The 26,617-nt window shown below is 36.9% G+C and overlaps 1 protein-coding gene across 1 annotated transcript in view; it reads right to left on the reverse strand.

Moving 5' to 3' along the window:
• Positions 1–7,208: 7,208 nt before the first annotated feature.
• The window catches only part of LOC150076424 (unconventional myosin-XV-like), a 163,604-nt gene continuing 144,195 nt past the window's right edge, over positions 7,209–26,617 (reverse strand). Inside the window, exons 15-16 of the mRNA XM_090387355.1 lie at positions 24,832–24,963; positions 7,209–7,322 (exon numbers count right to left, since the gene is read on the reverse strand). Of these exons, the coding sequence (XP_090243481.1) occupies positions 7,209–7,322; positions 24,832–24,963 (246 nt within the window). The remainder of the gene's footprint in view (positions 7,323–24,831; positions 24,964–26,617) is intronic.

Consider the following 26,617-nt stretch of genomic DNA (forward strand, 5'->3'; position numbering starts at 1 on the left):
TTGAAGTTGATAGCCTAAACAAATTTAAGGCTCAGCTGGACAGGTATTTCGAACGAACGGAGGGGTGAAATGGGAGTAGTGGTTGTGCTTTTTTTTTTTTTTTTCCCCTTTGGCTGATGCTGAATAAGCTTGCTTTCTTGCATCATATGCCTCTACTAATGCTAATGCATGTTCCCGTTTTCCTAACAATAGAGTCACCAACAACTACTAGTTCCTGTGGGACCAGCACATTCTGCCTTGGGGGTTGCCACTGTGTTGCGTGATGACTAGGTGCAAGCTCTGGCGTTGATGTGGGCAACTGAGAGCTTGATGGGCCCCCTCAATTTAGATCCTTCGAGGGCATCCACCCTGTCCTTCAAGCTCTCATATAGGCCCATAACAGGGCTCAGTTGTCGCCTGATTTCCTTACATCATTGTAAGGAGTGTACAGTTACAGTAATTTGACCAATATACAGGCATTAGCCGAGGCATATATATGATGTAAGAAATCCAACTGTTTGGCTCGTTCAGCCGTAAATTTATTTAAGCTATAAATTTCCACAACAACAACAGATGGAAGTTTGTTCCAGGATTACTACCCACTGGCTAAAGGCAAACATCTATTCTACAACTGTGTTTACTCAATTTGAATCTATGCCTCCTCAGGTTCTTAATCTGAGCAAGCGGAAGTATCCTGTCAGCATTGAGCCTGCTCAAACCATTCAAGGCCTTATGCACCTCAATCAGATCACCCCACAGGTGCCGTCTCGAGATGCTGCAACTTGCAGAATTTAAACTTTCTTTGTAAGCGAACCCCTTTGTTCCTCTCACCAATCTTGTTTGCCCTTCTCTGTATTCATTCTAGCAACTCTACTACCTTCCTAAAATGAGGCCTCAAACCTGTACACAGTACTCAAGGTGTGGCCTGACCATTGCCTTATACAAAGAGATAACACCTCCTTGTTTCTGCTAGAAAAATTCCTATATATCATTGGCAAAACTCCATGGCCTGCTCTGGCAGTCCTTCTGCACTGCTCAGAGAACTTCATATCTGACTACACAATTTCACATCAGCCTTGTCTGTATGATCCTGCAGTGCTTCTTTAACCAGTGCCTCAATTAATTTCCCTGGAACAGACTTTAAACTAATCGGTCTATAATTACTTGTGTCGCCCTTTGATCCTTCTTTGTGATTGGGGTCACATTTGCACATCTCCAGTCTCTGGGTACCTCCTGAGTCCAAGGAAGCTCTCATAATTATGGCTAAGGGTTTGCTTATTGGGTTTACTAAGGGTTTGCAAATTGTTGAAGTAAACCATAAAAAAGGCACTTGGGGCAGATGGAATCTATCCAGTTATATTGAAGGAGACAGCAAGGTAAGTATGAGAGCATCCTTACAGAGTCCGGGAAGGTCCCCATGGACTGGAGATGTGCACATGCATCCGCAATTCACAAAGGGGGTGCAAAGGGTGGCACAAATAATTATAGACCTGTTAGTTTAACTTCTGTTCTGGTGAAAATAATGGGGTCACTGGTTAAAGAGGTGATACAGGATCACCTAGACAAGACTGTAGTAATAGTGCAGACACAGCATGGGTTTGTTAAAGGGATGTCTTTTATGATCAGTTTGATTGGATACTACGATGTGGTCACAAAAGAACTGGATGCAAAAAATAATTTTTATATCACATACTTGGATTTCAGGAAAGCTTTTGATACTGTTGCACATGGAAGACTGCTGTACAAATTGCAGTGGTATGGCATTGAGGGCAAGTTGCTGCAATGGATAAAGGGATGGTTGAGTGGGAGATGGTAGCGAGTGGTGGTCAATGGGTACTGCTCTACATGGACTAATGTTATTAGTGGTGTCCATCAGGGTTCGGTGTTGGGCCCATTGTTGTTTTGTATATTTATCAATGATATTGATGAAGGTATATCAAGCTTAATGTCAAAGTTTGCAGATGATACAAAGGTTGGCAGAGTTGGTAATGACAGTATGCTACTGCAACAGGATCTAGAAAAGTTAGGCAGATGGGCTGAGAAGTAGCAACTGAAGTTTAACATTGACAAATGCAAAGTACTGCATATGGGCAGCAAAGAGAAATGTACCAACTGTTGGTACATTTCTCTTGTGTGGTACTACACTCATAGTTTTAACGTAGAAACTAGCTTGACGGTTTGGCCTTGAAGTTTGATAGTGGGGTTTCTAGTAGGCTGCAGTGATCCCTTCAGGAGAATGGATTGTGTCTTTTGGGGTGAGAGTCTTAGTTTGTGTAGGGCTGCCCAGTTCTGAAGGATTTGAAGTGCCTGGTTTCCTCTGGCTTCCAGAGAAGCTCTGCTGTCAGCCTCAATCAAGATGGTCACATCATCATCAGCAAAGGCTTGTATAGCTACAGGACCTAGGTCCAGTCCAAGGAGCTCATCCAGGACAATGTTCCACAAAAAAGGACCAAGGACTGAACCCTGGGGGCAACCTCTGTAGATTGACCTGGTAATTCTTCGGTATGTTGAGGAGATTGTAATTTTCCTATTTGATAAGTAGTTTTCGATGCATTTGTATAAATTTAATGGTATATTTGCTTGCCTAAGTCTGCGAAGGATACTTGCCCACCAGAGCCTGTCAAATGCTCCTGCGAAATCCATTGCTATTAGTAGGTAGTATTTGGAGGTAGAAGTTGAGACTGCAGAGATGATCCTTTGCAGTGCATCTTCTGTGCAACGCCCCGGTCGAAATCCAAACTGGAAGTTGGACTGGAGCCCAGCTTTGGTGTAATGGTCTTGGAGTCATACTAGGACTAGTCGTTCAAATAGTTTACTGACCATGGATAAAAGGGCAATGGGTCGATATGACTCTGGTTGTTGGAGCGGTTTAGACGGATTTTTTATGATCAGTTTTACATTGGCGTTTTTCCATTCTTCTGGGAAAGATCCATGGGACAAGCACTTATTGAAGAGGTCGAGTAGAAACTGGATGTTAATTTGGGCGGTCTTTTTAAGGACTTCGGGTTCAATGAGATCTGGTCCGGGACATTTCCTCTCTTTCATTTTGGTAAGAGCCTGCTGCAGTTCATCGGTGGTAAATTGGTCTTCTACAGCATTGTTGAAGTAGATGTTGTTTGCCTGGCATATTTCTTGCTGTTGTACTGTCAGAGGATCAGTATCTGTACCAAAAAGTGTGTCCAGAATATTGGCCATAGCCACTCCCACGATGTAGTCATAGTGCCGTTTGGTGTGAGAGTGGATTAGATAACTTCGCCCCTCGGGAGCTTGTTGGTGGTGATGCGGTACACCACCCCCCACCCAGGGTTCAGTATTGCCAGTCATTTTGACGAGTCATTCCCAAGATGATCTTTTACACTGCCTGATAAGGGAGGTGTAGTCGTTTCTGACTCTTCAATATTCTTCACGGAGGGTGTTGACCTCATTTGGGGGCCAAGAGGTACGAGCTCTCTGAAAGGCATTTCTTTTGGAGTGTACAATTCGGCGAAGGTGCTCCAGCTCTGGGGACCACCATGGGACGGCATTAGGCATTGGTCTTTTCTTTCTAATTGATTGATTGCAGGCCTGGATGATGATTTCTGTTGTGAGCTTTTGATGTTGGTTGGGGTCCAGTGCTGGAAGATCAGATCAGAAGAGCTGTGGTTCTGGATCATGGTCTGCAGCGTGGAGCAAAATATTTCCCAATTGGCCTTGTTAATGGCATAGCGACTAATATTGTAGTGAGGTGGTGGAGTTGGATCAATGGATCTTGTGAGTTGAAATGTAATAGCTCTGTGATCTGAGGTGGTCCAGGCCTCATTGACCTGCCACCCAGAAATTTTGCTGGAAATGGATCATGTAGCTATGGAGATATCTATTGTGGATTCCCACAGAGTGCTGGAATAGGTAGGCAGGTTATTGGGCTTGTTCAGGACCAGGAAGGGAGAAGTGGCCAGGAAATCTTCAAGAAGCTGCCCATTGTGGCACCCAGAGCGATCAGTGGTCAGGCTGTACCAGGTAGGAGAGCGGCAATTTACATCTGCCCCAAGGATAATCTTGCTGTTGGGAAGTGTAGCAAGGACTGTACGTAGATAATTTATTGTTGGAGTGATATTTTGGACAGGTCTGCAGTAGAGGGAGATGAGGTAAAAGGCTCCCAACGGGCAAATTACATGGGCACACGCCACCCATGCAGTGCATAGGGAGGAAATCCTTGTAACCATGATGTTAGGGTTACGGACAGCTATGGCAGCCCAGGGCGTGTCTTCATCTGTATGTATGATTTTGAAAGTCGGGGCATCCTCTGACTAGCTTTGAATGGGTATATGGCTCCTGTAGAATTAATATGTCGGCATTTTCCTCTTCGGCCCTGATTCTAATCTGGGCACTTACTGCATGGGCTCGCTGGGCGTTTAGTTGGATAAACTTTATGATATTGCTGTTGAATGATTTAGGGCGAGCTGCCATAATCGGTCTTTATTTGTTGGTTCCTCTTAGCTTTTAGATAAACAGGGCACTTACTGTCCCTGAGAGAATGTGCTGCATCGAGCTTTGCTGCTTTACAGTTTGCACAAATTGCATCTGTGGATCTGTTTGGGCAAGAATTATAGTCATGCCCTTTTTGGGCACAGTGCCCACAGGTAGACACGGTTTGCATGCATGTGTGGGTGGCGTGCCCAAAATGGCACCATCGGAAGCACTTTGGAACAGGCACGTGCTCCTTGAAGCGGTGACTGCTCCAACCCATAAAGACTCTGTCCTGTACTTTGAGGATGTTCCATGCCTGTGGAGAAAGCTCCACCACCCAATTGTATAGCTGGGGAAACTTGGAGCTAGTGTGATATTTTGGTTTGATGTGTTCCTTGGCATTACTTATGTCAGTTAATTCTTGGAAGTTTCTATTGAAGAGTTCATCTGTGATGTTCTCTGGGGTGATATCCTTGCCCAGTGAGGTGGAGAATGAAAAAGACGGGGGTAATTGTGCAGTCAGATATGAAGTTCTCTGAGCGGTGCAGATGGACTGCCAGAGCAGGCCATGGCGTTTTGTCAGTGATATATAGGAATTTTTCTAGCAGAAACAAGGAGGTGTTATCTCTTTGTATAAGGCAGTGTTCAGACCACACCTTGAGTACTGTGTACAGGTTTGAGGCCTCATTTTAGGAAGGTTGTAGAGTTACTAGAATGAGTACAGAGAAGGGCAAGCAAGATTGGTGAGAGGAACAAAGGGGATGCACTTACGAAGAAAGTTTAAATTCTGCAAGTTGCAGCATCTAGAGACTAGGCACCTGCGAGGTGATCTGATCTGATTGAGGTGCACAAGGCCTTGAATGGTTTGAGCAGGCTCAATGCTGACGGGATACTTCCACTTGCTCAGATTAAGAACCTGAGGGGGCATAGATTCAAATTGAGTAAAGACAGTTGTAGAATAGATGTGCGGAAGTTTGCCTTTAGCCAGCGGGTAGTAATCCTGGAACAAACTTCCATCTGTTGTTGTTGTGGAAGTTTATAGCTTAAATAAATTTACGGCCGAACGAGACAAACATTTGGATTTCTTACATCATATATATGCCTCGGCTAATGACTGTATATGTATATTGGTCAAATTACTGTAACTGTTGTCTGCATTGCAAATATCTCATTTCCACCCACTGCAGCATGCTTTTTGCATTTTTGCTTAACGTAGCCCAACTGCGCAACACAGAATTTAAGCTCTTATATAGTATATGACAAGCCGGGGGGGGGGGGTATAAAGTACATATATTTTTATTGGAAATTTTCCATAAATATGCAACAGGTCAATAATGTTCTTTGGCTCATTCTAGATTGTCAGTTCAGTAGACACCCCAAATTACATAATAAACCTCTTTGTACTTTGGAATGGCCTCCAAAGTTTGGAATAGCAATAAAGCTTTATTTTCTAAAAATAAATCTATATTGCTTAAAAGCTGGGTGTTTGGGGAGGAATCTTCCATGGGCTGCATCATTTGTATTGAATTGGAAATGAAAAATACACACTATTGATAAATCTATGCAGAACAAAGTTTTCCTGATGGACAACTGAACAATCATGCAACAGTCATGAGAAACTTTTAAGTGTTTATTATTATTATTAGCTATATGGAGCAAGGAAGCCTGAGACTTTTGCTGCACCAGCCAAAAAAAATTTGAGTTACCCTGAGAGAGAGAGAGAGAGAGAGAGAGAGAGAAAACAAGAGTCAAAAGTATAAGGGAATCACCAAGAAAGTGAAGAATAATGATATCCAGCTCAGGACCCTGGGTGTGCCAAGCCCATACTCACCAGATGTGAGCCCCTGGGGTTGGCTATGTAACCATATTTGCTACATTTGCCCTTTTTGTGTTTTTTAAATATAAAATAAAGTATATAAAAACAGATATTTGTGTTTTTATATACTGTATGGCTGTTTAATATTTTAATAAGAAAAAATATAAGGAAGCATTTACTTTACTAAAGGTGCCAGACATAGCCATGGAAAACTTTGTTTCCATGCCAGTAAGATCCAGTAAATGTATATTAGGAAACTCTGCAAACAAAATTTTCATATTTTAATATTTTTAATTTTTTCTCAAATTACTTCTGGTTAATGCTGGATAAATATGGCTTAACACCTGCATTACTTTTAATACTATTTTTGAAATTACAGATATTATTAGTAGACTTGCTCTGGTAATAGATAAAACAAAATGTAGAGAATGTAGCAGCTATTTCAAAATATTGTGTTCTTCAATGCATCTAACTTCTAGACTCTTAAACAGTGTCAAATAGGAAGACATACCCTGTATCCAATGAATTAAGTTGTCTTTAACAAGCTGTAATAGAAATTAATTACAATGAAATTTGAAATGTATATTCTGTAGATTCAGTACAGAATAAATGGTTTGTTCAGTAAATACAATGTCAGTATTTCAGGTATTGTAATAATTTTCAGCAAAGTTCAGATTTAAAAGTTACCTTGATTGAATTATTGCATATAAAAGTTTTGTGAAATGCAGCTATTGGTTAGTTGTAAAGATTATTAAAAGAAATGCTTTGGTTATGATGATCAAAGTAGTACTGTATTACAAACAAAAATTTATGAATCATTACCTTGTCTCATTTATTAAGATTTGGAGCAATGATGTTAAGCATTTTTGCTGAATACCATTTTTTTTTTTTTTTTTTTTTTTATGTTCTATCTTTTTCATCTTCATATACTCACTTTCCTGAAGTGTACAATTTACACTGGATTTTTTCATACTTTAAACACAACTGTACGGCAGTTGTAATCAAAATCAATTCCATTAATTGAAAGGTGGTATTTTTGAATAGTTTTGTATTGCTGGATTAGCCGTGATACTTCATATGCCTGAAAGAAAATTTCATTTTACATTAATTTTTGCTTAATGCTGTCACATGTACCAAGTTTATACAATAGTTTTTATAATAGCTAATTCCTATTAAAATGGTTAGCACATATTCATATAATTTTATTTATTAAATTAATATCAGATTTCTTTTAAAATGAAATTTGTAAATTATAAGAATACATGACTCAAAAACTTTTATTCAACTATAGAATGGGGACAAGGTACCATTCCAAAAAAACATTGATAACTTGGAAATTTAAGGAATTTTTTGGAAGAGAAAATGTAACTCAGGAAAAGCTCAGAGAAAATGCAAGCAGAAAAACAAATAATATGGTTGTTAAATGTTTCAAGGATAGAGAAAACTGAGATTTAGATTTAAAATATTTTATTCACTGTTTTCTTTTGTATATAGTGGACATAGTGCATTGGGCAGTGCCAGTGGTTCTCCACCAAACTGCAGATACAGAATTTCAACACTATTCTGCATAAAGATAACAGGCTTATTGTGTGGGTTCCTAGTAGGTGCCAACAGATAGCACAGCTAACCAGATGACTCCAGCTTTCATTGCCATGAGAACCCTCCCCTGCACTTGGACAATCACAACATATTCCAGACAGACTTGCACAACAAGCCATCCAATCAGGCCACAGTTCTGATGACGTAGATAATGACTATACAGTTTCTCTTAGACTGCAAGAACATCTCTGAACAATCTGCATCTCAACTATGGAGTGATGCTAATTACAGCTGACAACTCTTCCACAATAGCACTTCACCGACATCTCCAATTGAGATGGAAGGCACAGTATATTTCTCCCCCCCCAACATAGCATTATTTTAACTACCCTTCATATCGTGTTAATTTTATTGTTAACGTTCTTTAATTTTAACTTAACTTTCTTAATTTTCTTTCTTGTATAAATATTTCAAGGAAATTATTTCTCGTTTTGTTATTTATTTCTTATTTCGTGTTAATTTTATTATGTTAATTTTAACTTTAACTTAATTTTAATTAATTAATTTTAAACTTAATTAATTTTAACTTTAATTTTAACTTAATTTTCTTTCTTTTATAAATATATCAAAGAAATTATCATTTATTTCTTATTTTACTTTATGCCACGCTGTCTGTTGGCACCTACTTTGTACCTATCAGAACAGCAGCAGATGTACATAAACAGTTATTTTCATGCAGAGTTGTGTTGTACTTTACGTATCCAAGATGTTACCTGAATGTGACAGATTGCCTTTCAACTTCTTCATTATGTTTGCTTTTATTTTCCTACTTCCCAGTAGTCAATATTTTTTATTTATATATTTACCCTTGCAAATAAATGACATTACCTTGAACCTCACCTGCATATGTTCCATTTGAAGATCCTATCCAGAATTTAAACAATAATTCTGAAGGCTCATAGCAATTGGCCAAAATTTTAGCATGCTCAGTTATGCCTGTCTCAAAAGAATTCCTTATAATTAACATGCATATATAGATAACTCAAAGCTGCCAATTGACTATGGAAAAGCTGGAGATTGGATAACTGTAAGCAGGAGATTTTTCTGCTCAAAACGTCTTTTGAGAAGGAAAAGGTTACATCAAATATTGGCATATTACTGATTCATAATCCAACAATCTATTTCAAAACTCATGACATTTTGTCTCTGTATTAGTCTCTCACTGGTCTTTTATAATTGTGATTGACAAGGAAGGCAGCCTTTACTAATTTCTTGCCAAGGAAGGGCAAGAAATTAGTAAAGGCTAGTATTTCTAGTCTTGTGGCAAATCAGTTAGAGGAGTTGCCAACACATTCATTTATTTTCTTTGAAAATAAATCTTTAATGATATCAGTTTTTTTATAAACTTTTCAGTTTTTTTATAAACTTTTCAGTTCTTTTACTGATCTTTATTGCTTTCTAAACTGAGGAAGAATATCATCTGTAGACTGTCTCATTATTCATTATATTATAAATTAAAAACCTGCAGAATAAAGTTCACTTTTTTTCTATAGCTCAATAATTACATCAACCTATTCTTTCACTGTATTACAGCCATATTTTTTAATACTTTCAGTGCCACAGTGATAACAGGTATATTTATTCAGGGACCAACATGTATTTTCTATATGCTGACTTTGAAAAGTTTAATACTTTTAATTTTTAGTTTCTAAATTTATATCATTTCAGATATATAAATTTTCTTCACATTTCCTCCATATTTGATATTGTTAGCTAAGATATTCTTGTATTTTTTCTTATTTTTTTAAATAATTTTTATAATTTTTAATGTTATTTTTCTAATAAGTAAGCTTTAAGTGCTGTTTTTTTACTTATAAATAAAAAAAAATACATGTATTGGAGTTCTAGTGTTCATTTTAGTGTTGCTCCTACATCCCAACTTTCCAGCCAAACATTATATTAGTATACTGAGGGACCATTCTTTACACTGCTATAGGCAAAACTCATATAAGTGGTGCACATGGGTGAGCACACTGTCTTAAAGTCAAGTATGTATTGTGCCCACCAAAAGGAACATGTCGCTGAAAATGTTAAAGAAAGTAAGAAATTTGCATGATTTTTAAAAATTAAATTTTAACATAGTTGTTTCCTCTCCCCAAATGCAGAGAAATTATGTTACAATGGAGAAACAAAAAGGGTCAGATTGAGTCAAAAAAGATGGATTCTCTGTCATAAAGTTGGAAGCTGTAAGAACCAAAACATGCAGACTAAGGTCTGGAAACAAGTACTTCTCACCCTGCTATGGTGTACCAACTTACACTACATATTTCAAATTATGTGCATAGTTATTTTTTAATTTTATTCCTTGTGCTGTTTCCCCTAGGGAACAGTACAAAGAATAAATTCTTAAAACAGTTGTCCCATGTCCACTGACATTGCCAATGTGTCTGAATTGTAAAAGACATTGGCAACATGAGTGGTCAATATCCTGCACAAAACCACTGTGTCCAAGAAGCATATAGCTTGAAGGATTAAGAATAAGATACTAGATGAGGTGTATCAGTCACATGTCACAGTACACATTATGGGACCATATGGTTGAATTTCTTCAAAGAAGATAAGCCCTGTAATTGAGCACAAACAAATAACCTGTGGATGGGATGTTCACAATAGGATCTTCTTCTTTGAAGAGGTTTAATGACATAGCAGATGAGTCACACATTACTTCAGTTGTGCTTGCTTGTCCAGAGAATGTGCCAAGACCAGTTGCCCTGTACTATCCACCTCCATCCTAACTGGAAACTGAAGAGGAAAATCCAAATCGTTCTCAGGATCAGTGGAGTCAATTGCTACTCCATGTGCAGTTTATACAGGTACCAATGTAGCATACTTCATAGTACATTCATGGAAAGGTTCAGATATCTGTAGCTGCTCTAACATTTGCCGAGCAGACAAATGTGAAATATGTTGTATGCTCTGTTATTATAACAGCAATTTCAATCAACAAAATCCCCAGAAACTGCTCCTTTTCATCTGATATGGCATAGAGAAAAACTACAATCTCTGCAAACTTCAGCATCATGCTACACAATATTATAGTAGTATTAATATTCACCATATGGTCCAAGGAAGATCGAGGCTTTACCTGCACCAACCAAAAAAAAAAAAAATGAAATGAAAATAATGAATAAATAAAAATAAAATAAAATAAACTACCTATTTGATTCCTTCCTTTAGTAAATATCTATCCAATTAACCTTTGAATCTTGTATTATAAATGAAAGCCTCTATCACCCAGGGAGGCAGTTATTCCATAAATCAAAAATTTCCACAATGCAGTCTAAACTCTTCCCCATAATTTGAATTTATGTTCTCTAGTTCTGGAATCAATTATAACAGTGAAAATTTCATCAGTCAAAACCAGATGGTTCTGTTGTCACTTCACAGCCAAGGATAAAGCTGACCTGTTAGCATCCCATTTTTCTTCCAACTCATGTATTAATGATCTTGGTAAAACACCTCCCACCATTCCCAACATGCACCATTCAATGCCTCCTGTGGTCTTCTGTCAAAAGGATGTCAGAAGGATTTTGACGAATCTTGATGCTAAGAAAGCTCTAGGTCCTGATGGTATTTCTCCACTTGCTCTCAAAACCTGTGCTCCTGAACTTACACCTGTTCTTTGCCACCTTTTTTCACTTTCTTATTCCAAAGGTGTTTTTCCTTTTTCTTGGAAATTTACTCATATCCAGCTAGTTCCTAAAAAGGATGACAAATCCCTCCCATCCAATTGTCGTCCCATTGCAATTACTTTTACTCTTTCTAAAGTAATGGAGAAATCAATTAACTGCCAACTCTTAAACTACCTAGAAACCTTACGTCTGATCAACGATTGCCAATATGAATTCTATCAGTGTCGATCCACTGGTGATATTTTGGTTTATGTTACCCATTTATGGACAAGTTCAGTGAAACACAAGCATTTGCTCTTGACATCTCAAAGGCTTTTGATCGTGTTTGGCATAAAGGTCTTCTAAACAAACTTTCATCTTATGGTTTGCCTACTGTTTTTGTAATTGGTTATCCAGTTTTCTCTGTGATCGCTCACTGAAGGTGATGGTAGATAGCTCTGTCTTCTAACTTCTCCACTAATGCTGGTGTACCCCAAGGTTCAGTTCTTTCTCCCACTCTTTTCCTCTTGTATATTAATGACCTTCTTCCATTGACTGGAAATCCTATCTACAGTTTTGCTGATGATAGCACATTGCATTCCACTTTCCAGTTCGAGAAACCTTGCCCTGCTCAATCAGCTTCAACTTCTCGAATATCTGCTACCAATCCCTTAAATGCCAATCTCCAGGTAATTCTTCAGTAGGGCAAAGACAACTTAGTTGATTTCAATCCTTTCAATCCTTATATCTCGCCAAAATGATTCTTCTGCTCCTATGCTTATATCTTTGGTGACACTAGGGTTTTTAGGCAAGATGATATATCTCTTTTGGGAATTACCTTGACTTCTAATCTCTCTTGACTAAAGCACATTACAAAAATTGCTTCCTCTGCATCTAAAAAACTTGTTTTTCTCTTTTGCTCTTGGCGTTACTTTTCTTCCAAATAGCTGTTCACTCTGTACAAATTGCAAATCCACCTTACCATGGAATATTGTTTCCACATCTGGGGTGGTGCCCCCAAAACCTCTCTCGGGCTTCTAGATTCCATTCAGAAGAGGGCAGTTAGATTAATTAATGACTCATTTCTAACACTCTCCACTTGTTGTCTCATACTGTTTCTGCTGCATGCCTCTTCTGCAGGTATTTCCATAGGCACTGTTCTTCTGAATTGGCTTCTATAATTCAAAACAGTCCGAACACGTGCTGCCACCAGCCAAAGTCCATTTACTGTCCAACTTCAAACTCACAGAACCAACTTTTCATTCAACTGCTGTTTTCTGGAACAGTCTTCCTTCATACGTATTTCCTGAAAATTACAGTCTACAGAAGTTCAAGTGTAATGTCAACAAATATCTTCTTTTGTCTTCTCAACCTCCAACTCTAGCATGGTACTAAGTACTATAGGTTCTAATATCTCTCGAGTTTTGGGTTTTCATAAAAAAAAAAAAAAAAAAAATCGTTGGTTCATTTTACTTTCTTTCCTCAGAGCCTTGCACATCTATAAGGTCTCTAAGGTGCCTAGTTGCCAAGCTCTGGAAGAACACATATTAGGAGACTTTCCTCATTTAGATGTCCTTTTGCCAATCTCATCAGGCATACTGCCTGTCTTTGGATGCTTTCAAGACAATGGTTCCATTTCTTATGCTAGCCCAATCTGGAGAGTAACCATTAATCACCTACTACTACTCTGCCTGCTACTATGCAGCCACCCTGCAATCCATCTAACAATTGTTCTTGTAATTCTAATGTGTTCTAGCTTATGGAGTAACTTCTCATGTAGGACTAAGTAAAGCGCTTTGCTGATATCCAAATAAACAATGTCAAAATTATTTTCTATATCTAGTTCATGAGTGACTATCAAAATAGCTTACCAGGTTGGTTAAACATGATCTTCCCTTTACAAAACCATGTTGTTTCCTTCAGATTTCCATTTCTATCCAAATGATCCTATACTGCCCTCTTGATCACTGGTTCAATGGTTCCCCTAAAACTGAAGTCAGTCTGACCAGTCAGTAGCTACCCACTTCATTCTTAGAACTGCCTTTATGTATTGGTGATACATTGGCACTTCTTCTGAGTCCAGTGATGCCCTTATAATTAACCTTAACAGTTTTTAACAGTTCAGTGCACACTCTCTTGCTGCATCCCTCAATTACTGGGTATATGCTGTCAACTTCAGGAGCCTTATTCAACTTCAGGTTTGAAAGTTTTTCTAACAATTCATGCTTCCCAACTTCATACAGTTTCTCCCTTTTATAAATATTGAAGCAAAGTACCTGTTCAATTCATCCACAAAATCAATTGTATTAGCTAACATTTCCCCACAACCATTACACAAAGATCCAATCTGATTTGTTCTTCTCTTCTTTGTATTCACATACATGAACAACTCCTTGTCCCCGCTCTCTGTAGCCAGTAATTTCTCATAATCTACCTTTGCCAGCCTGTTTCTTGATACTACTATAGATCAGTCTGTAAGGTTAAGTATTTATTTTTTTAATGGTATACAGGGTGATTCACTACCAGTGCGACAAACTTGCAGGAGGTGTAGGGGGCACAAAGACAAGTCGGAATCACATAGCATTGCAGGGTCTGAAATGCCTTTGTCTTGCGGTAGAGGACAGAACGGGAGGTCGCATGAACAGCGATCCCGCTGGAAGTCAGCATTTGCGAACCGGTTCCCGAGGCAGTAGGATGGACGAGTATTCAAATGTTGAACTGGCCGACATGCACCTCGCATATGGAGCTGCGGACTGTAACGGGCACGCTGCTCTGCGCTTGTACCAGGAACATTTCTCGCACAGCCTTGCTCCTCATCATACGATTTTCGCACATGTGCACATAAGGTTACGTGAGACTGGTTGTTTCACGAGAGGTACCATGAATCGAGAGCGAACGACGAGGATGCCAGGCAATGAGGAGAATGTCCTACATCTTGCAGAAGGCAATCCGAGTACGAGTACTCGAACGATAGGCCAACGATTGGGTATTTCCCAATCCACTGTATGGAGGATACTGTCAACAAACCAAATGAGTTCATACCATCTGCAACGCATCCAATCATTGGAGCCTGCGGATTATCCACTCCGGAGGACTTTTGCTACTTGGTTTCGTCAACAGAAATGGTTCGCAAATGCTGACTTCCAGCGGGATCGCTGTTTGTGTGACCTCCCGTTCAACGTCCTCTACCGCATGACGAAGGGATTTCGGACCCTGCAATGCTATGTGATTCCGATTCGTCTTTGTACCCCCCCTACACCTCCTGTTGTCACCTTTGCACCTCCTGCAAGTTTGTTGCACTGGTAGTGAATCACCCTGTATGTGTAGGTATTCAAAGCTTCTGTGACTATAGCTTTAAAGGTATACCATAATTCTAATGTATTCATATAGACAGAATGAGGACAGAGATGAAGACAGAGGTATATACCTCTGTCTTCATCATCCTAATTTAGAATTCCATGATCACTCCCCACTAAATGGTTTCTGTAATGTCAGCCTTATGATTTAATCTGGTACACGGGTGATGATTGGGTCTAGAATATTCTTTTCCTTAATATTTTTCCTGACATGTTGATACAAATAATCATCCAGTTGATTTAAAAATTTTGTTCCCTATTGTGAATTCTACTCCCACTGTTAATTAGAAGCAAATTGAAATCATGCATATTCACACTTACCTGTCCATTCCTTTTGCACGTAGTGGCTCATCATAATCTTCAGTCTTCTAGTCTGTAGGTTACTCCACTGTCATTATACCTTTGCTTCCAATTAACTCACACTACACAGATTCTATATTAGTATGCATCTGAATCTTGTAAGCATCTGTCATGCTTGGACTGCTTTTGATAAGAAGTATGACCTTGCCACGCCCTCTATTTCCCAATTCTACCTAAATACATTGTGCATACCACGATGAAACTCATCATCATCATCATCATCCTCTATTTCCAGGTGGTACTACATTTCTGCAAGCCCTATGAGAGCTATTAAATAAAGAATAATCATCATTTTTTTTTTCACATATCTTTATAAATAATCCATATTTTGATGGTCCATTTCAAAGTAGTCCTCATTTCATGAAATGCACTTACTCCAACATTTCTTCCATTCTTCAAAAATATGGTGGAAGCCAGTTTTTGACATACATTTCAGAAATGCCTCCGATATCAACAACTTCGTCTGATGACTGGAAATGTTTTCCTCGCAGCTTCTTTAATTTTGAAAAAAAAAAAACAAAAATTGCAAGGTCAGGGCTGCAGGGTGGATGAGGAGCATTTGACATAATTCTGGCTAAGTACTCAATGACAGTATAAGCAATGTGAGGTCTTGCAGTGTTGTAATGCAGCAACCATCCACCTACATGCAATTGTGGTTGTTAGAAACAAATGTGATCTTGCAAAGTGCAGACTACAGTTCTGTATAGGTCCTGTAACAATTAGATGATGTGGCAAAACATGTTGGTAAACCATTCCTTGAATGTCAAAAAAAAAATTACCATAAGCTTCCTGCTTATATTTTATATAATATAATTATATTTATTATATAAAAAATAATTGCTTTTCTCAGTGTTGGTGATAACATAGACTCCCAAACAGATTTTTGTTGCATATCTCTGGTTCAAAATGATGAAGGCATGTCTCATCTACTGTTACCGTCTTGTACAGAACCTCAAAATCTTCTGTAACCATCCATTGCAGCAAACTTGCTGTTGTTCAGGTGTGAGTAGGCTTGGTTGTTTGTTATTTGGTTTTTAGGAGCATCAGCAACTAAGGCCATATTGCTCCGGGGATATGTGGCGGGCTCGACCCCGGTCTAATCAAGAAGTGTGTGCTATACACTGCTGCTTCTGCTCACCTGGCTATGGAGGCGCCCAGTAGGCTTGGAACCCACCATTACAAACACGTATCATATGCAAATGGTCATGGAAAATACAATGCATTCTTCCTACTAATATTCTCAATATCTCTGCCAGTTGCCTTATTGTTATAGGACGTTCTTCTCTCAGGATTAGAGAAGCAGTGTTTATGGTTTCTGTGGTGACAGTGGTTGGAACTCCAGGACTGCCAATTTTTGTGATTGAATCATGTCCATCTTGAAGCATTCTAAAACACCTGCAAGCTGTGCTATATGGAAGCGTATATTCACCATAAGCCTATTTTAACATTTCATACACCTCAGTTGATGGTTTCCTGAGTCGGAAACAAAATTTGAGAGCAGCATACTGTTCTTCAATGTTACATCCATTGTTACATAGGCGAAACTGAACAGGCATAAACTTAACCACCCACCAAGGTTCACACCATGTGCATGAGTCAACTGCACAGTTGCTATGTGATGCAGCTTGATTTCAACTTAAATTCAACAGATCAGCTAGAAATAGCAAGTAGTAGGGTTGTTCACGAAAAATTATGATCATTCTTTATTGAACAGCTCTCATATTATGTTAGCATTAGCTGTCCTAACCAGGAGCATGAATTCATTCATTTTACTGAAGACACTCATGCCATTACTGTAAACACACGTAAGACTAAGTATTCTTGTGCAGTTGACTATCCTGACACAACCAATTAAGTTATTTAAAGTTGTTCCTCTAGAATTAGCTTCTCACTGATTTAAGCCATTGCTACCCTCAGAACATCTTGCCAATATCAGCTGTTGTGGCAGCAAACAAGAACTACTGAGAGGCATAGCCCATTTGCAAGAAAGACTCTTGTCTCAATCTTTCCCAACAGGGGCATTTGTGATCAGCAGCCCCAGAAATGTTTACTGCTTTCCTAATAGAGCTTAACCAACAAAGTACAATCGTTCAGCATAAGTCTTATGGTGAATTTGTGTCCATTCTGTTATCACCAGTTTTCATGGCCATATCATTAGAGCAGAGGTTCCCAACCTTTTTTGACTTGCGAACCTCCTTTCAATGTAATATTTTTATTGTAAACCCCTAGGCCTATATTCTCTGAAATCGTATAATAGTTCTGAATTTTTATTATAAAATATTTCCAGTACTATGTTTTTATAAGTGACATTGCACAATAATAAAAATTATTATTTATACTTTGTAAAGCAGTTATTAATCAGTCCAAACTAGATTTCGAACAGGCTAAGAGTAGAAAACTTGCTTCTTTTGCTCATGGCTGCAATTTTTCCCCATCTTTGTTCCTGTCTCTGTCAATACCACATGGTTCTGTTGTCACATCAGCCAAAGATAAAGCTGACCTGCTAGCAGCCTACTTTTCTATTAACTTATGTATTGATGATCTTGGTAAACCACCAACTACCATTCCCAGTACATTCCATTCAGTGCCTCTTGTAGTCTTCTATCTATCAAAAGGATGTCAAAAGGATTTTGAACAATCTTGATGCTAAGAAAGCTCCAGGTCCTGATGGTATTTCTTCACTTGTTCTTGCTTCTGAGCTTATTCCTGTTTTGTGTCATTTTGTTTCGCTTTCTTATCCCAAAGGTATATTTCCTTCTGCTTGGAAATTTGCTCATATCCAACCAGTTCCTAAAAAAGGGTGACAATTCCCTTCCATCCAATTATCGTCCCATTGCGATTACTTCTACTCTTTCCAAAGTAATAGAGAAATCAATTAACTGCCAACTCTTAAACTATCTGGAAATCTTTCATCTGATCAACGATCGCCAGTATGGATTCTGTCAGTGTCGTCCCAGTGGTGATATTCTGGCTCATGTTACCCATCTATGGACAAACTAAATGGAAAAGTTTGGTGAAACTCAAGTCATTGCTCTTGACATTTCAAAGGCTTTTGATCGTGTTTGGCATAAAGATCTTCCATCCTATGGTTTGCCAGCTGTTCTTTATAATTGGGTATCCAGTTTTCTCTCTGACTGCTCACTGCGGGTGATGGTAGATGGCTCACTGTCTTCTGACTTCTCCACTAATGCTGAAATTCCCCAAGGTTCAGTTCTTTCTCCCACTCTTTTCTTTTCCTCTGGTATATTAATGGCATTCTTCCACTGACCGGAAATCCTATCCATAGTTTAGTTTTGCTGATGATAGCACATTGCATTCCACTTTCCAGTTTGAGAAACCTCGCCCTGCTCAATCAGCTTCAACTTCTCGAATAGCCACCACCAATTCCTTAAATGCCGTTCTCCAGTGGGTCAAGGACAACTTAGTGGATTTCAATCCTTCTAAAACTCAGTCCTGTCTTATATCTCGCAAAAAGGATTCTTCTGCTCCTATGCTTATCTTCAGTGACACTCCGATTTCTAGGCAAGATCTTTGGGATTACTCTGACTTCTAATCTCTCTTGGCATAAAGCACATTACAAATATTACTTCCTCTGCATCTAAAAAACTGGGTTTTCTCTTTCACTCTTGGCATTACTTTTCATCCAAACAGTTGCTTACTCTGTAGAAATCACAAATCTGGCCTATCATAGAATATTGTTCCCACATCTGGGGCGGTGGCCCCAAAACCTCTAGCAGGCTTCTAGATTCCATTCAAAAGAGGGCAGTTTAGTTAATTAATGTCTCATCTGTAACAGCCTCTCCACTCTCTGTCTCATAGACGTTTCTGTTGCATGCCTTTTCTGTAGTTACTTGCATGGGACTGTTCTTCTGAATTGTTTTCTATAATTCCCACTTTCCCTTTAAGCAGTCCAAACACGTGCCGCAACCAGTCAACATCCTTTTACTGTCGAGGTTCAATTCCACAGAACCATCTTTTCTTCTTCCTTATGTATTCATTCAACTTCTGGAACAGCTTTCCTTCGTACATATTTCCTGAAAATTAAATCTACATCAGTTCAAGTCTAAAGTCAACAAGTATCTTCTTTCATCTTTTCAACCTTCAACCCATGCATGCTACTAAGTATTATAGGTTCTAAAAAAAAAAAAAGACCTATACATAACAATGATCTTTGAGAATGAAAAAAAAAATTAATATGGAAAACATATTTATTTAAAAAAGGTTGTTTAGGCTTTGATAATGTGCTTCCATCGTTTCTACTACCCAGGTAGTATGCATACATCATTTGATTATATCCCATATTGTGAATACCTTCACACTGAGTTGCCGAGGTATTGAACAGCTTTGAATGAGTAACTTCACCAGTGGAGAAGACTAATGTTACTTATTCTTGGCGGATACCACCCAGATGGCACCCTTACGAAGCTTGTTGGCTTACTCATTGGCTTACTCATTGGCTTACTCATTTTGAACATGTTTGGCATAAAGGTCTTCTAAATAAGTTTCCATCCTATGGTTTGCCAGCTGTTCTTTAATAAATAAATATTCATTTATTGCAAATACAGCAAGCCCATCACAGCACATGGCTAAGGGCAGATAATACGATACAAAGGAAATAAAACAAAATAATCGAATACACAGCAGATTTTATATAAACATAAAGGTCTTCTAAATAAGCTTCCATCCTATGGTTTGCCAGCTGTTCTTTAATAAATAAATATTCATTTATTGCAAATACAACAAGCCCATCACAGCACATGGCTAAGGGCAGATAATATGATACAAAGGAAATAAAATAAAATAATCAAATACATAGCAGATTTCATATAAACATTAACAATGAATAGGAATTATACTTATGAATTAATAAAAATTTTGCAGAACAGCAAATTTGGCTTTCAGTTGCAGTACTATATTGTTTTTTGTTGAAGGCTGTTTTTATTTCTCTTCATTTATCGGATATCTGACTCCTGTAGGCTTTAGAGTTGAGTTACCTTTTGCAATCAATGTTGTGATGATTTAGGAGGTAAAGGAATGCATTGGGGAGCAGCATTCTGTCCATTTGAGGTTGGATCTGAATTGTTGGTTTCATGAATTTTCTCTGTTGGAAGCAGCTATTATATTGGCTAAGTTTGGTGAATCGCATGCAGAAGTAATTAACTTTGCAAGAAGCATGACTCCAGAGTCATTGATAATCTGTTGCAGAGGTTTTGTTTTTAAGTTTTCATAAAGCTGTTGCCTGGCTATTGTATGGGGAAAACAAAGCTTACTATTGAACCATCTAAGAACCCAAAATTCTAGGGCAAGGAATTTCTTCATGGTTACTTGAGGAGGATCAGACCAGATTTTGGAAGCATAGGACAGAATGGGAAAGAGAATCTCTGAACATGCTTAATGACTTTTTTTTTTGTCTTGAATTGCTGCTGTTTCTTTTTTGATTAACCTCTTTGCTTTTAGAATTTTTTGAGTAACATATAAATAGTGGGCATTAAAGGAGAGATTTTATCAAAAACAACTCCAAAGTCTTTGTGGGCATAGACATTTGGAATTGGGACATCTGCAATCTTTATTTCTATGTGGTTGGGTTGTTTCTGAAGGGAATAAGTAATTTGAGCAAATTTGCTTGCATTTATAGTCAGATAGAGATCTTTCAGATACTTGAAGATTTTACAAATCTGTAAATTTGCATCATGGATAACTTTGCAAATGTAATTGGGTATCCAGTTTTCTCTCTGACTGCTCACTGCGGGTGATGGTAGATGGCTCTCTGTCTTCTAACTTCTCCATTAATTGTGGTGTTCCCCGAGGTTCAGTTCTTTCTCCCACACTCTTTTCCTCTTGTATATTAATGATCTTCTTCTGTTGACTGGAAATCCTATCCATAGTTTTGCTGAGGATAGCACATTGCATTCCACCTTCTGGTTTAAGAAACCTTGTCCTGCTCAAACAGCTTCAACTTCTTGAGTATCCACTGCCAAATCCTTAAATGTTGATCTACAGGTAATTCTCCAGTGGGGCAAAGAGAACTTAATTTCATTCCTTCTATAACTCAGTCCTGTCTTATATCTCGCAAAAAGGATTCCTCTGCTCATCTTCGATGATGCTCCAATTTCTATGCAAGATCTTGGAGATTACCATGACTTCTAATCTCTCTCTCTCTCTCTCTCTCTCTCTTTTGGCATAAAGCATATTACAAATATTGCTTCCTCTGCATATAAAAAACTAGGTTTTCTCTTTTGCTCTTGGCGTTACTTTTCTTCCAAACAGTTGTTGACTTTGTAGAAATTGCAAATCTGGCTTACCATAGAATACTGTTCCCACACCTGGGGCAGTGCCCCCAAAACCTCCCTCAGGCTTCTTTCTAGGTTCCATTCAAAAGAGGGCAGTTAGTTAATTAACATCTCATCTCTAACAGAGTCTCTCCACTCTGTCTCACAGACTTTGTGTTTCTGCTGCATGCCTTTTCTGTAGGTATTTGCACGGGCACTGTTCTTCAGAATTGGCTTCTATAATTCTCGCTCTCTCTTTCAAAGCAGTCTGAACACATGCCAAATTCAGTCAACATCCTTTTACTGTCCAAGTTCAAACTCACAGAACCAACTTTTCTTCTTCCTCATTTATTCATTCAACTTCTCTTTTCTGGAATAACCTTCCTTCATATGTATTTCCTGAAAATTACAAGTTACAGAAGTTCAAGTCTAATGTCAACAAGTATCTTCTTTCATCTTTTCAACCTCCAACCCATGCATGGTACTAAGTACTCTTGGTTCTAAAAAAAAAAGAACCTATACGTAACGATGGTCGCTGAGAATGAAAAAAAAAATTTAGTATGGAAAACATTTATTTAACATGATATACTGTAAAATAGTAAACTAATTATAAGGAATTGTGGTTTCTTTCTTTGGCAATTCTTTACTTTTTATTTAATTTTATTTTACTTTGTTTATTATTAGTTATATTTTATAGTTTACAATAATATACCTATGTAAATCTAAGCAGTTTCCATTATAGAATTTTTAGTGCGAACCCCCAGGGATTCATGAACCGGTGATTATAGATTATAGAACCACCGGTTTCTATAATCTATCTAATACTTCCGTTCTGAGCCTTCTTCTCACTCTTAGTGGCACTTTATGCATTTTTTTTTTTTTTTTGCATCATTATTTTCCGCATCACTTGACATATACTCTAAATTTCAGCTGTGCAAAAAGATGTTTTCTGTTAATAAATTGAAAGTTTAATTATAACTAGCCTGTATATATTTTTTGCCAATATTAAATAATCATTAATGACTCACATATTTTTTGTCTTTTGAATTCAGATTGCATCCTCCATTCGTTCCATCTATCCTCTATTAATTAAACCATTTAATCATAAACAATTAACTTCATGGTTTATAATTAGATCAGCCATACTTGCATTTAGCATTACTAGAATACTTTTATTTTCCTGTGTTCTTATACTCTTGACTATGTCTGCTCATCAGTACTAAATAAAATGAAATAAATTTCATTATTCAGTACTTTTTTTCAGTATTCAAGTTATGTATGTCACCTTGTTGTTCCTCGATATAATGTAAAATATCACAAGATTTGGTTTCTCATAAATCATCAAGTTCAAAATTCTTGTTGACTTGTTAATGTTGATTAGATATAAATAAAAAATAAGAGAAACCTTAAAAGGTAAACAGAGGTTCAACATTTATTCTTCCTTTAAAAGTTAACATATACAACAGTTAATTTATTCTTCCATTTTTTTAAATTTTTTTGTTTTTTTTTATTAAATTTGGAATGCCATTTAAACTTTATCCTAGTTATATTTTAAATCAAATGCTCTTGACTATGCATTAAACATATTACTGGAACTTTCTTCTAGTTTTTTTATATCTGCCAATTTTGTGTTTTGTTTAGAAAAAAAATCTGAAATGAGCTTATCTCATTTCCAAATCTTTCAGGAAATGAAATCTTTCAGGCTGTTATGTTTGTTACCTTGAATTTTCAATATAAGTGAAAATAAGCAAGCTTTTATATCTTCCAGAGCTTGAAGATCAGCATTCCGTTCCCTTTGCTGCTATGATCAGTTTCAACTATATAGTCAAATGCTATCTAACTAAACTAAATTTGTCATAAAAAACTTATCACATAAACAAATAAAGATATTCAATGCTAACTCTGTGATTTTTGCAATATCACATTCACCAAATTAGGAAACTGCTTTAACATACTTTTTTTAGCCACAAACAAAATTGAGGCCTTAATTTTACTAAGCTCTCAGCTTTTTTACATATCCAGATTTCTATCTTTTTTTAATGCTCAATTAGTATCTCATTTCTAGCAAAAACTCCAGACACTCTTTAAGTTGTTCTTGGAACTATGTCATGATTATGTGTGTAATGATTTGTCCAGTCAGTGGCAGCCATTTTATCTCACAGCTAAACAAAACACATGTTATGGAGTAAGTAGAGAAATTATTTTTTTAAGGAAAACAAAGCAGTTTTAAAATGTGTTTTCATACAATTTGTGTGAAAATAAGAAATTCAGAATTTAATTATATCGTCAAGTAAGTTCGATAATCTAACGATCAGTATTTCATAATGAAAACTCAACATTTTGTAGTCAAAATTCGATGTTTTATTGCATAGGCAATAATGATTTTGGAATACTATATTTCAAATATGGTCATACATTTTAATGATACATCTAAATAATATAATTCAATCTCTATGTTCGTTATTTAAACATTTACATAATGTTTAAACACTGATTGTGATATAATCAATGTATTTAAATTATATAATATATATAAATTATTACTTTGTTTTGAATAGTCAGTAAACACCAGACATTTAAAAATATTAAATATTGTTATAAAAGAAGTGAAAATTAATATAGTAGGGACCCATAATACTTAAGGGTTAGGTCTGTGGTAGCCCTGTGTAAGTGATAATTCATGTAAGTTTAGGTCTCATGTATCTAATGTGTATAAGTATGCATGTATGTAAACAAGTAAACTTGACTGTACATAAATCTTAAATTAGTAAAATAATAAGAGGAGTTTACCTCAATATAGTATGTAGAACACTTTGACGTGTTCTACGTACTATATTGAGGTAAACTCCTCTTATTATTTTACTGATATTATTATCAACGTAGAACATATTGAGTATTACAGCTCTGATTCATACTATCTAATAAATCTTAAATAAAGTAGAGTCGGGATGAGTCCACCCCATAAAGGGTGCAGTTTTAGGGAGAGGCTGTATTTAAGCTAATTTATTATTGCTATTAATCTATAAGGTACTATATTATCTAGTTCAAGTATGTAATTTTTATTCATCTGAACAAGAAACCAATACTGTACATTCACAACATCAACTTTTCGCTTTTCGTTTCTCCCCTTCCCCTCTCATGTGTCGCCAACTGCCATTCTGAACAGACAAGTCTATAACTATGAGTCATGAACATAAGTATGAAGCAGGAATCCGTCACATATGAACCGGGTTGTGAACTCTGAGTTTGCCTATTTTAAGGTCCTACTGTAAAGGATTTTTTGGATCTCAAGATAACAGAGAGAGATAACTGTATTTTGCAATATAAAGATTGCCTGCTATCTAATCTGCTGCTATTTGTGTTAAATGTCTGAAATTGAAATTCATTTTACTTACATGATCTACTTTTAAGGAAACTATCTTTTTCAAAGTAGTGTTTTCACATATTATGTCTACCATATATTTATTTTCTTCTGTTGTGCTTTGTAGAAATACATCTGTTGAAAAACTGAAGTTCCAAACAATTTCCTAGAAAGAAATTTGCAAAAAATTAAGAACTCGTTTTTTTAAAAGTTATTATTTATTATATTAGATATTATATATATTAAAAAGTTGCTTTTGATAAGAAATATCACTGTTGGTTTTATTATATATAAACTGATTATTTATATATATACAGTAAGTATTGGTTATAGTGATCGCATTTGCAAATTGAATTTTGACTCTAATAAATGGCGATTCTAATAAGCGGAATTGATGAATATTATCCATAGGCTATAAAAATAGAGATATAGAGCACGAATTTACACTTTATTACCAAAAGTTTATTACCAATTAAATGATGCGTGAAAATCGGAATAATATTATCCACAGGTTAGCAAAATAAAAATAAATTTATACTTACATACATAGCTTAATATGATTATAATTTTAAATAGTCACTTATTTTAGATTGCTTTAAATTATCACTACAAAGCCTATTTATAGATTTTAAATATTGTATAACAGTCTATATCCACGAACACTTGCACCAGTTTCTTGCAATGTCCTCAGGACGGCTATAGCTTCACGAGTTTGCCATCTTGTAACTGGAAAATTCACCTTCATTTATCTCCTCCTTGGAAAAATTAACAGTAACAGGCTGGGCAATTTCTTCTTCTTCTTCTGTTAAAGCTGTTTATAACAGATTATACAAACAAAATGCCCAATAAACTGAAAACTGCAAATTGTTTTTATTGTTTTATGGTTGTGACCTCTAGAAATGTGATCTCCAGAAATGTACTTAAGAAAAATATCACAGAGGCATTCAAAATTGATTCTTATAACCGAAGATGTGATTTGAATAAATGACAAAAGCATAGTACATTTTATTGATTTGAATCGGTTCTTTGAAATTTGATTCTCTAAAGCGGCAGATTCTAATAACCAGTGATCTCTATAAATATAAATGAAATATAAATTTCTGTGTTGAGTAAAGCCAAAACCAAAATGAAATTTTGCAACACAACATCTGCTAACTAAAATTACAAAGCAACAAATTAAATATGAGGGGGGTATCAAAAAGTTCGTACCCTTACCTAGAAATAATAGCCCTAGAAAGGTGAAACTTCACAGGAACTTTAATCCTTTTCTATGTACTCTCCATGTACGTAACACATTTCTCCCATCTATGGAAAAGTTATTTGTGCCTTGATCGTAGAAGTCCACACTTTTTGCCTGAAAGCACGATTCCAATTCATTGATGACTTCCTGAGACGAATCAAAGTGGCATCCACGCAATGGTTTCTTCATTTCTCAAAACAAGAAGAAGTCTGACAGTGCTAGGTCAGGAGAATAGGGTGTGTGCTGCAGTAGTTCCAAGCATTACACAAATCCAACGGTTGGCGAGAACACTGCATTCAACATTGCTTCTGCAAAGGCATTAGCAATCTTGGAACCCATCGTGCAGAGACCTTAGACATGTGCAGATGGTCGTGTAAAATGCTGTCAGCAGACCCATAACTAATTCTCATTGCATTTGCAATGAAATGAATTGTCACATGTCACAACCTTTGCAACCATCTCATTGTCTATGGATGTTGATAGCCTGCCCTTCTCTTGGCTCATCAAAGACACTTGTACGACCGCACTCGAACTCCCGTTTCCACTTTTTTACAGTGTCATAGGATGGACACTGTAAAAT

Source organism: Mastigoproctus giganteus, chromosome 13 (genome assembly GCF_048544385.1).
Source record: "Mastigoproctus giganteus isolate SK-2022 chromosome 13, ASM4854438v1, whole genome shotgun sequence".
Lineage (NCBI taxonomy): Eukaryota > Metazoa > Arthropoda > Arachnida > Uropygi > Thelyphonidae > Mastigoproctus > Mastigoproctus giganteus.